Consider the following 12,353-nt stretch of genomic DNA (forward strand, 5'->3'; position numbering starts at 1 on the left):
TAATCTCTTCTTACTTTGTGCTAATAACACTGATCTGTGCATGATGTACCCATATCAGAAGATGAGACTCTATAGCTGAAATACTATGGGAATTCAGTAGATGGACAAAGTCTGTGAGTTTATTTATATTATGATAACTATATAAATTCAAATGGGATTCAATAGGATATTAAATGAGGTCTCAAAACAAAGCTGTAACACTCAACTGTGGTGAAAAAAGGTAGAATTTATTCATCCATCAAGCATTAAGATAAGTTTAAAAAATGAACACTTGGGTATTAAATTTTGTAGAACTGCAGACCCTATTCATAGCCTTCATGTTTCAGAGTAGCATAGATTTTTGCCATCTTGATGCCTTCATCTTTAGTGCTGTACAAAAATTGAGAATTATCAAAGGGAAAACACAACCATCAAGTACCACTGAACATTTTAATACATCTTCATGATTACATTCCATTGTAACATTTTTAGTGAATTGAAATGATCTACATAGCATTGAACAAATGTTTCATTTTTCCTACTTTTTTTAACTTAAAGACAACCAAAACAAGTTTTTTTATGCTGAGGCGGCATATTTTATAATGTGCATGCATTTTGGAATGCGTGCTAGACCATTTTCCTAATCTCCCTATGCAACATTTGGATACACAAACATGAACTCATTCCCTATACAGGTGTAAGTGCCAGCTGCTTTGCAGCCAAACATATACACTAGCATTGTAGCTAAACTTCTATGCACTTGTATCTGCTTTGCCATCTTTTACACTCGATGCTCTAAAGCAGTCAGCTGTTGAATGAACATATGGAAGAGCCCTCTGACTGGCTTGAGTTGGTTGTACGCAGACAGCCTATTTTCTCTAAACTGGTGCTCCTAGTATATAATTACCTCAGCAGTCTGATAACTGTTAACAACTTCATAATTTAACAAAGCCAGAATCTCACCGTTAGTTCTTCACTAGGGTTTTCTATCCCAGCTTGTGCCATTAGTCCAGTAACATGCTTCTCAAGATCTTCAATGCGCTCACCCATTTCTTCCAGTAGAAGGTTAAAGAGCATTGTGTTTTTCTATGTCTTTAAATTTTAAAAGTAACAATGAAACGGGAAGATAAACTTCAGCCATTAGGCATTGTCTAATGTTCAGTGACTTGAAAGTGAAGAGCAAGCCAATCAAGTTTGATAGACTGAGAAAAAAGTGCCCTGCTGCTCTATTTTAAAATGTTTGTTTAGATGGGTATAGAACAGTAATTTAGTTAACTCCTTTTTAGAAGTGTTATGATTGTATGCTCTAAAACAAAATCTATTACATGTTGAAAAATCGATCTTAATTTGAGGGCAACCGTTTGACACCTGGAGCTACTGGAATATATCTGAATAGTTTTGTCTATCTCCCAGTTTCTGCAAGTACTTTTTCAGTGCTGTGTCAGCTATACAACCTATCTTATAATTTATTCCTGCTTAAGTGAATAATGTACATATCCATAATACTCTTATAATACTTTGTCAGTTTCTTAAAAATAGAAAATCTAATCTTCAAATAGCCAAAATATTTTTGTTAAAAACTATTTGTTAAATATTTGTTTTAAAAAATATTCTAAATCATCAACTGGATGTGCAAAGCCTAAGAATGCATTCCCAAGCACACTTTCTGTGAATTAATGCAGTTGGATTATGCGTGTTGAGGTGATATGATCTCAAGTTGCAGACAAGGGGTGTTTAAATAAAGCTGTCTCCTGTTTTTGCTCTTCTTCTCTAAAATAGCAAGCTTTCTGATCCTTTCAGTTCTAAATAAAAAGCAGAAGAGAGAGTGCTTGTGTTATAGCAGTGTTTGGCTCCCTTTTGTACTTGAAAAGGTTGTCTTCAGGGCTCTTATCAACTTGATGTTTCCCCCATGCATTTAGACCTATTTATTCTAAGCAATATTTTATTACATGTCTGTCTGAATGGATTTGTATCCAGTTCAGAACTGGAATTAAAAACAGTTTTGAATATTTGACACCTATAAATCAAGAGGGTTATCTACTTATAAAGCCATGTGTAATTTGTAGAATCTGTCATATTAATGTAAATACAGAGATAACTGAAAAGGATATTTCTTAGAGTTAGTTTCTCAGTCAATGCTAGAAAGTTTTCATGCAACTGCTGTAGTAGATTTTCTGCCTGAAAAATCAATGGTACTATTGGTAAACAATATTTTTATGCTATAAAGAACTCCTGTTGGCTGTAATAAAATAGCACAAATTAAAAAATATCTCTGCATTAGCTGCACTGGAACAGGAAATGATACTTTTGAATATTTTTAGCCCACTTTTCAATCCTGTCACTTCCATTGTAGGGTACAATTAAATTATTTCAACCGATACAAATAAAAATGTACAAGCAGACACATGAAATGAAGAGCTGGTATTAAAGCAAGAGCCAGACTGATAGCAAAGCAACCTTGGAAGGAGATGATACAAGAGTGGCACCTGGAATCCATCCACAGACTGGTTCCCTTTAGCCACTTTCTTCCCTCTGGTGGTGTTACTAGGAATATATATACATTGTTTCCTACAAAGTTCTCAAAGCAGATTACATAGAAAAATAATAAATAAAGATGGCTCCTTGCCCTAAAAGGGCTCACAACCTAAAAAGAAGCATAAAGTAGACACCAGCAACAACCATTTGAAGGATGTTGTGTGGGGTTGGTGCTAGTGTGAATTTGAACAATGCTGTATGCAATGTTCTAGTTGGAGACAGAGCTGATGACCAAGCAGACAGCAAAACTTCCTTGGAGGGAGATAACATGTCTGGTTGGGGGGTGGGGGTGGCGGCGGCACAGCAGTTGGAATCTTATTACCTCTTAACTATCAAGACTTAAAAGTAATGGTAATTGGTCAGCTTCATTCTCCAATGACAAGAAGGTAACTATTTACAAACTATAGTTATTTGGAGGCTAGTTGTTAGTAGTTATCTCTTTGGGAATGGAAGTTGGTTTCTGTATTTAATATACAGTTGTCTAATTCAAATGTTAGATTCCAGGATAAATCATGCTTGAAATTGAGTTGATAGTCTGGACTTCCTTGTAATATGCATCTATAGGTTGGTACTGATTGTATTGGTTATTCTATTAGTGTACTATGTTTGAGTTGGACTACAAGTTCTTATTTCTGTATTTTAAAGCTAAGTACTGGTAACTATTTTACAGCACAAGCCTTGGAAATAAGTCCCACTGTGTGTAATAGGGTTTACTTCCAGGGAAGTGTGCATGGAGATTGAACCTGTTCCTGAACCAGGCTTTTTAGGGATGGAAGCTAGAGAGCTGAGTCAGATAGAAGTGACAAGGGATGATGTTCTAAACTGGCTGGAAAAACTGAAAGCTAACAAATCACCAGGGCCCGATGGCATCCATCCAAGAGTCCTCAAAGAACTCAAATGTGAAATTGCCGACCTCCTTGCTAAAATATTTAACTTATCCCTGAAATCGGGCTCTGTACCAGAGGACTGGAGAGTAGCAAATGTAACACCAATTTTCAAGAAGGGATCCAGGGGCGATCCGGGAAATTACAGGCCGGTTAGCCTAACGTCCGTTCCAGGCAAATTGATGGAAAGCATTCTCAAGGATAAAATTGTAAAGCACCTAGAAGAACAGGCCCTGCTGGGAGTGAGTCAGCATGGCTTCCGCAAAGGTAAATCTTGCCTCACCAACCTTTTGGAGTTCTTTGAGCGTGTCAACGAGTGTGTGGATCAAGGTGATCCAGTTGACATAGTCTACCTGGACTTCCAAAAAGCTTTTGACAAAGTTCCTCACCTGAGGAAACTTAGCGGTCATGGGATAAGGGGACAAGTACATGTGTGGATTGCTAACTGGTTGAAAGACAGGAAACAGGGTAGGTATAAATGGAGAGTTTTCACAATGGAGGGAAGTAAGAAGTGGGGTCCCCCAGGGATCTGTACTGGCACCAGTGCTTTTTAATTTATTCATAAATGATCTAGAAGCAGGGGTAAGCAGCGATGTGGTCAAATTTGCAGATGATACCAAACTCTTCCAGGTAGTGAAATCCAAAACAGATTGTGAGGAGCTCCAAAAGGATCTCTCCAAACTGGGGGAGTGGGCGACAAAATGGCAAATGCGGTTCAATGTTAGCAAGTGTAAAGTGATGCACATTGGGACGAAAAACCCCAACTTCAAGTATATGCTGATGGGATCTGAGCTGTCGGTGACGGACCAGGAGAGGGATCTTGGGGTTGTGGTGGACAGCTCGTTGAAAGTGTCGAGTCAATGTGCAGCAGCTGTGAAAAAGGCAAATTCCATGTTAGGGATCATTAGAAAGGGGATTGAAAATAAAACGGCTAACATTATAATGCCCTTATACAAAACTATGGTGCAACCACACTTGGAGTACTGCGTACAATTCTGGTCCCCACATCTTAAAAAGGACATTGTTGAACTGGAGAAGGTACAGAAGAGGGCAACCAAGATGATCAGGGGCCTAGAGCACCTTTCTTATGAAGCAATACTACAACACCTGGGGCTTTTTACTTTAGAAAAAAGACGACTGTGGGGAGACATGATAGAGGTCTATAAAATCATGCATGGTGTGGAGAAAGTGGAGAGAGAGAGAGATTCTTTTCCCTCACACAACACTAGAACCAGACGTCACTCCATGAAATTGATTGCCAGGAGGTGTAGGACCAACAAATGGAAGTACTTTTTCACATAACGTGTGATCCACATGTGGAACTCTCTGCCACAGGATGTGGTGACAGCCAACAACCTGGATGGCATTAAGAGGGGTTTGGATGACTTCATGGAGGCGAGGTCTATCAATGGCTACTAGTTGGAGGGCTGTGGGCCACCTCCAGCCTCAAAGGCAGGATGCCTCTGAGTACCAGTTGCAGGGGAGTAATGGCAGGTGAGAGGGCACGCCCTCAACTCCTGTCTGGCTTCCAGCAGCATCTGGTAGGCCACTGTGCGAAACAGGATGCTGGACTAGATGGGCCTTGGGCCTGACCCAGCAGGGCTGTTCTTATGTAACCTTTAATTGGTTTGTGTGGTTTCCTAGCAAGAAATGTACACTTGTAGAGTGGACTATGCACTTTGTTATAGTATAGAAGGGGAGGGGGTGCAGGTACACAGCAGAACCTAATAAAAGGCCTTTATTTTGTGAAATACAAACATGAAATAACATCTATCACTAGACTGAATAAGAGGAATGCTGAAAACCTTAGAATTAAGATGTCTTATCCCTGAAAAGTCCAGTTTTTCCATGGATGTTAAAAATTCAGTTCAAATTTTGCCAATAAATCTAATCTTATTGTAACAAGTTACCATTTTGACATGTATGGATGTAAAATGTGTTAACATTGTAGACTCTGAAAAAGGTATTTAAATAGTGTAAAGTTATCATTTTGCTACAGAATATCTCTGTTTAAGTTGAAATTGCCCTGTTTGTGTGTGTGGGGGGGGACATTCTTTCATGCACACCACTCACATATGCAATCTATCTGGCACATAAGCTGTAATTATCAATATGTATTTGTGAATGAATCAGCTATGTAACACTCACACAGTACTATGACTCAGGAAATGAGAATCTGTTGGTAGTACTTATACAGAATGAAATTAACATTTCTCTCATTGAAACACCTATATCAAACCAAATTTGCTGTGCTTTATACACTTAAGTCATCTTCTCATACTTTATTGTACATTTAACTGTGTTGATTTAGAACTTGTATTGGAATCTTTACAATACAGTTTATTATTAAAAGCCCTTGCAAGCCTGTGCAACCTGTGATCAGATCATCACTTGCGTTAAGAAATCAAATAACCTATGTATGAACAGATAAACATCTGTTAGGTAGATGTAAGGGCTGTAATGCTCAGTTAATTGACCAGTCTATTAACTTTTAATTAAGCTACAACTATTTTAATACAAGAACTGCTGATGGGAAGAAGCATGAGAAAATACATTCCTTGTTTTCTCTTACACAGAAGGAAATTAATCCGAAGACTATGCCTGCAGCAGCACAGGTACCAAATTTTATAAAGATGTAGTTTACTTTTTTAGTTATGGCCCCAGCAGATACTGTGGTAATGAAGTATGAAAGTAAAATGGGGGGGTTACTTCATGTAAAAAAACTAAATCTAGTCCTTAGCATGTGTGATGCTTTTATCTGCCCATTTCAGACTTTTCAGTTCTCTACACTAGGAAGATTAATATGATTTAAAAATGGACATGTTTATCTGACTGCTGTATAATTGACAGAGATCTTGGTTTCTTGTATCAAGTTTGAGGAGGAATAACGACTAAGGTCTCCCTATATACAATGAAAGCTGTCTGAGACTAGCTTATTAGTATGAAGAACTGCACTTTTAAAAAAACGACAACACCACCACAACTCTGTGCAAGAGATCCGGTGCCTTCCAAAGCTTCCTGAAGAACAGCAGTTCAACTCATCGACCCTATATCACTGTCTCTCCAAGCTGCAGTCTGCGCTTGGTGAGTTTCTGCCTGTATTAACCTGTTGAATAGGTTGCGAAGCGCGGGAAAGTGCTCTTTGTACACCGCTCTCATAAAAGAGATCCCTCCTCTCTGCGTTGCCATCATTCTCCGAGGAGCATATATTATACAGTTCGCAAATACAGTTCAGCGGGCTTCAGCTGCCGCACGCAACACCTTCGCTGCGAGGCGTCCCTGCAGTCGGTGCGCAGCCTGGAAAACTGACCTAGGGAGACCCCTCACTTCTCCCCCTACTCCGCACCCCCGTGGGGCAGCGCCCTTGACCGCCGCGAGGCTAGACTGCTGCCCTCCCCGCACTCACAAACTGAGAGAGCTCCCTGGCACTCTGAGGGTCGTTGTCCGCCATTCTCTTTTCCTCTTCCTGCTGCTGCTGCTCCTCTGCCCCTCCGACTCGTCTTTGGTCAGCCTTCCCGCTCTTTCCCCCTCTGGCTGCCGCCTGAGAAGCCTAGCACTGCTCCGGCTGGCCGCCGCCTTCCTGAGGCGCCAAGAGAAAAGTCAAGAAGACAAGCCTGCCGCCGCCTTCCGCGCCCAGGGGAGGAGGGCAGCGGAGAACTGCCTCGGCTAGGCGGGACAGACGCAGTCCGCCGCCTTGTAGTCTTTTCCAAGCTACTGGGAGAAAGCATGCAGGGCGGGGATGGGCGGGAGGGCAGGGAGGAAGTGTGTGCAGGTGTGTGGGGAGAGGAATCTCCTGCCCAAGGGTGGGGTGGGGGAGCTGCCCCCCCTGCCTAGCGCCCGCCTAGCCACAGCAGACAGCAGGTAGGAGGGTCAGTGCTGAGCGGGCAATGTGGAGCCTGTATCTGTCCTCTCTGCTGTATCTGCCCCTAACGGGTGTAGCTAGGAAAGAAGGGGCGGAAGAAATGTCCGACCCTCTCCCCAGCGGAGTGAGGGAGATAATGAAGAAAATAGGGAGGGGTGGAGCTGGGGGCCCCTCAGGAGCTGGGGGGCCTGGGTTCTTTGAACCCATCCACTCATTTATAGCGACACCCCTGGCCCCTAACCAGCGGCGGCGTGGAGGGCAGGCAATGAGGAACACCTGCCCGCCAGCCAGGGATGTAGCTATAATTGAGCAAAAGGGTTCAAAGAACACAGGCCCCCAGCTCCTGAGGGCCCTCCAGCTCCACCCCTCCCTATTTTCTTCATTATTTTTCTCACTCTGAGGGGCCGCCGGGGAGAGGGATGAACACGGGCCCCCTCTCCCCTAGCTACGCCCCTGCCGCCAGCCCACCCACCCACTCTCTTTATCTCAGTCACTTCCACTCACTGCAGAAGCAGCTGGTAGAGGCAGCAGGGAGGGAGGGCAAGTAGGCAGGTGTTCTGCACCGCCTATCCTCTTCACTGCTGTTGCCTCCACTCACTGCGGAAGGAGCGGCAGTGAGGAGGGCAGGTGGATGTGCGGGTGGTGGAGAGCACCCACTGGCTCGTCACCTGTCATCTTTGCCTCCACCCATTGCAAAGTGGGGGACCCCATTGCCCTGTCGTCTGCCTGGCACCCTCCTGGCCACAGCAGGTGGCGGACAGGAGGGTGGGTGCCAAGTAGGCACCGGGAAGTGCACATGTGCCTTCCTCACCACTGTTTCTACAGGCAGTATCTTGGTCTGGTGTCAAGAGTTCCTCAGAGTCCTGGCCTGGCTCACATGTCCCCTCAGAGCAGCGGCAGCTCACAGGACAGGGTGGGTGGGAAGTCCCCCAGGCCCCACTCATGCTCCCGCCCGCCTGCCCACCATTCCCCCTGCATCCAGAGGTGCACTGAGGTAGGTTTTGGAGCCTGGACCAAAGGGCCTTGGGAGGAGCCCCCCCTGCATGTTAAGCATCACCCCTCCCCCCCACACACCCCATGACACACACAGTATTTTTATCACATGGTTTTAACACGCAGCACTGTCACATATAAACAGCCAAGCTGTCTGTTCTGGAAAAAAGCCATGCGGAGCGGCTGCTTCCTGCTTGGGAAAAGGAAGTTCCCTGTTCCCAGCAGCCCGCGGGCAGCGTTGGTATGTAAATGGTGTCTGCACAAGCACGGACGCCATTTGCATGGTCAGCATGCTTCCACAGACGCCATCTATATACCAATACCTGCGGCCTGCTGGGAACCTGGAACTTCCTGTTCCCAGGCAGGAAGCAGCTGCATGCATGGCTTTTCAAAACAGACTGAATGTCTGTGGACATTGCCCCTGGTGGGGATGGAGGAGTGACAGATGGGCAGGTACAACCTGTTGCTCCTCTTAAAGCATCCGCTCACCCACCACAGAAACGATTCAGCTGAAGCAGCTCAAAGTGTTTCGGCGCCTTAAATTGGAGGTGCCAAAACGCTTCATGCACATCCCTAGCTCCATTAGATCTACTTGTTTGCCCTTTGTTTCTTTGAATAAGCTAATATTGCCATATTGTAAAGTGCTTTTAAAAACTTCTCACTTTCAAAAGCAGTTTACCATCTGGCTGTGGGAAAGTGCTGCTGTTCTAGAAAATGCAAATCCAACGCCCCCTTTGATTCTCTAGACTAGTTTCACAGTTTGTTCGATCTTTACTGTAGTGTAATGTAAAGCAAAGATCTTGGAAGTAGAGGTCATGATATTCTATGGATCTGTCATTCTCTATTAAAGAACTCTTCAAATAAGGAGTGCCTAGCAACCATAATTAGGTCTGACAGTGACACAGTCTCTCAAATGTTCCTACCCACCCTTGAGCACACAGATGGCTTGTATTCACTGAGGAAAATATGTTGGAGAGACTGGCAGAACAAGTTACACCAGCATTGTGTATTGCAACCACCTTTGAACTTTCTGGGAGTCATCTATTTTAAAAATATATATATATACCTATGACTATATTTCCCTACTTACGAAGAAGATACATTACAAATTATAATAATTACTGTTTCTTTGTATGCGTGGTATATAACAACCTTTATTTACTACTGTTCTGGATTCATCATGAATTATCCATGTTTTCATTTCACAGATGGGAAACGGATGAGAGGGAAGACTGATCTGCCCAAAGTCACACACAGAATATGTATGGCTAAGTTCTTCATAAACAGTGTGGTATAGTGGTCTGAGTATTGGACTGAGATTGGGGAGTCCAGGGTTCTGTTCCCTGCTCTGCCAGTAAATTTACTGGCTGATCTTGGACCAGTCACTTTCTCTCAGCCTAATTTACCAGACAGGGTAGTTGTGAGGATAAAATGGAGGGCAGAATTCATACATGTCCTATGGAGGAAAGATGTGATAAAAATGAATGAGAACTGGCCCATTCTGGACCACAGGCTGCAGTTCTCTTCTTAGCACTGTTTTTTAAAATGTACGGGCAGACCTCGATATTTGCTGCAGCTAAGGGAACCTATGGGATTGTGGGGGTTAGGTTCCCAGTCGGTGGCAGAAAATCAGCCAAATTTCACGCGGGTGTGTGTGTGCTTCTTACCTTGTGTGCTTCCTTCCTTGTGTGTGTGCTTCTTACCTTGCTCTGCTGCTCCCCTTGAGTCGTGCTGTGGCCTCAAATAGGCAAAAAACCGGCGCTTCATCTTCTATTTTTTTTAAACAAAGACAGAGCCATTTTGTGACTCCATTGAAGAAAATGGCAGCCGGAAATGATCTCCGTGGTCATTTCTGGCCACCTCCAACCTGCAGATATGCAAGGTCGGCACATCCCTCCCTAATGTGTATGTCAAGGATGGGTGTCTTTTCCCCAACCGTGGATACATGAATCCACGGATAATGAGGTCCACCTGTATAACAGCTAACAGTATGGCAAGCACTGTACCCGGGAGTTTTTGAGCCACTGTTCAGAAGGCTTTTATGAATTTTGGATAGGCAACACAAAAGGTAAAGAGGTTGTTTGGAAGATGGGTGAGAGAACTAGGGGGAGTGTCAAATGGCAATGGAAAAGTGGGTAAGGCAAGGCTAGAGTACCTCAGGAAATTCCACCTTCAGTAAGGGGTTGTGTGTGGAAGTGTATAGTACTATTGCAGATGCTGTGCTGTTGGTGACAGTAAGTACAACTGGGTCTGCAAGTCCAGAGCCATATTTCTGGTGTCTTATTACACACACACCACACTTTATTTATATATCCCAAACTTATGTGTTTGGGTAGTTCATAACAATATAAAACAAGTCTCCAAGCAACAAGATCTGGAATCCCCCCAAGAGGTAGGAGCGTAACCACTGCAAAGCAGTGCCTCACTCCCAACCCCTATTTGGTTTCAGGAAGATTTCCCCTTCCTTCCCTTAGACCCACTATTTCCTCTCTTAGGGGATTGCTATGCCTGGAGATGGAATCTTGGGTAGGATAGATGGGCTGTTGTTACATAGCCAAGAAAATGTTCTCTTGAAGAGATGGAGCAGATGGGTTTCATTTCACTGTAAAGCTGCAAGTCTTATTTTGTGAACTACCTTAAGCCATATGGAGGAATATCAACCCCAAAATGAATAAGAACTTTTTAAAAGCCCTTGGAAGTAAGTCCTATAGATATCAGTGGGACTTTAAGAATGGTTAGGATCAGGTATTTACCTGCATCCAAGACTAGGTTTCCGCCCAAGTTCTTTGATGTTAGAAATCAGGGGGTCATCTTCAATTCAGAGTCCTTTTCCCTTTGGTTACACAAGGGTATCAAGATAAAGGCAAAGTGTGCAGTCAAGTCAATTTTGACTCCTGGTGCCCACAGAGCCCTGTGGTTTTCTTTTGGTAGAATGCAGGAGGGATTTACCATTGCCTCCTCCCACACAGTATGAGATGATGCCTTTCAGCATCTTCCTATATCGCTGCTGCCCGATATAGTACCAGCGGGGATTCAAACCGGCAACCTTCTATTTGTTAGTCAGGCATTTCCCTGCTGATCTGTATAGCCTGTATTTAGCCTCTCTTTTTAAAGGGGCTTATTTTAAATTTAGTCATCTTGTATTTGGCTAAATACGGTGATATTATAGTGGTTAGTGCTGAGTGAGGGATTTTGTGAAGTTACATATTTTCTATTATTTGCATTTTACAAATACCTCTTATTTACAATCAACCAAAAGATTGCTTCTTCCTCAAAAAGAAATGAAGCTAGGAAACAGATATGCAAAAATAATTGCAGCTATGTTGGAGAGACTGGCAGGAATACTAATGCTGATATATAAAGCATATGTATTATTAATTGTTGTGTTTGCTGCTTTGGTTTTATTGCTTATGTAATTTGTTTCATTAGATATGAATTGTTGTAGTGTTCTAATTATTCTTTGTGATGAAATATTTAGAGATTTTTGCTTTGAGATATACTCTTTTTTGTGTATATGCAATGATTATTAAAGTTATTTTGCTTAAAGTTTTAAAAACCGTATTATTGAAACTACTTATAAATGTAATTGTTGCATTGTTTATATTGCTTTGATATGACATTCTAATAGAATTGTTTATAATATTTGTACATCGCCCCAAACTTCTGTCTTTGGGTGATTTACAGCAACACAAACCAAATTAAAATAGAAATATAAAGGCCCATATGGCCCCGTTTGGAGCCGAAATCAGCCCCTGCTGCATTGGCAGTGCGGCTGGAGTGACACTCCCTGCCTTAAAGGCAGGGAGAGCTGTTCCTGGTCTCGCTGCCAACGCAGCGGGGCTGATCAATCTCCCTCCCAAACGGGGCTACGCAGCCCCATTTAGGAGTGAGATTGGCCTGCGCTGCATTTGATGTCTGTAGATAATTGGGAAGTATGACTTTATTTTGCACAAATTCTTAAAAATATATAATAGATTTAATCCTGATTGAGTTTCACTGCTGTCTGATATTGCTCCACAGATTAATTGAGTAATGAAGGGTATAAATCTGCTTTCACATAGTTAGTGGAATATAATATTTCTTCAGCACCAAATGTTTCC

The 12,353-nt window shown here is 42.9% G+C and overlaps 1 protein-coding gene across 1 annotated transcript; it reads right to left on the reverse strand.

The window, feature by feature from the left end:
- Positions 1-363: 363 nt before the first annotated feature.
- Positions 364-7,409, reverse strand: HSBP1L1 (heat shock factor binding protein 1 like 1). The gene is made up of 4 exons (XM_053245935.1): positions 6,805-7,409; positions 2,091-2,157; positions 943-1,037; positions 364-369 (listed from the first exon to the last, which is right to left on the reverse strand). Exons 1-4 carry the CDS (start codon positions 6,847-6,849, stop codon positions 364-366), a joined length of 213 nt encoding a protein of 70 aa, XP_053101910.1. The 5' UTR covers positions 6,850-7,409.
- Between the last annotated feature and the right edge of the window lie 4,944 nt (positions 7,410-12,353).

This window comes from Hemicordylus capensis, chromosome 4, assembly GCF_027244095.1.
Source record: "Hemicordylus capensis ecotype Gifberg chromosome 4, rHemCap1.1.pri, whole genome shotgun sequence".
Classification (NCBI taxonomy): Eukaryota; Metazoa; Chordata; class Lepidosauria; order Squamata; family Cordylidae; genus Hemicordylus; species Hemicordylus capensis.

Excerpts from the sequence above, each read along its gene's own strand:
- HSBP1L1 (XM_053245935.1), bottom strand. The coding sequence starts at position 6,849 with ATGGCGGACAACGACCCTCAGAGTGCCAGGGAGCTCTCTCAGTTT. Across the intron at positions 2,158-6,804 it reads CCAGGGAGCTCTCTCAGTTT|GCAGAAAATCTACTACAGCA; the intron begins GTGAGTGCGGGG and ends TTGATTTTTCAG. Across the intron at positions 1,038-2,090 it reads TGAGAAACTAACTCTAAGAA|TGGAAGAAATGGGTGAGCGC; the intron begins ATATCCTTTTCA and ends TTAACCTTCTAC.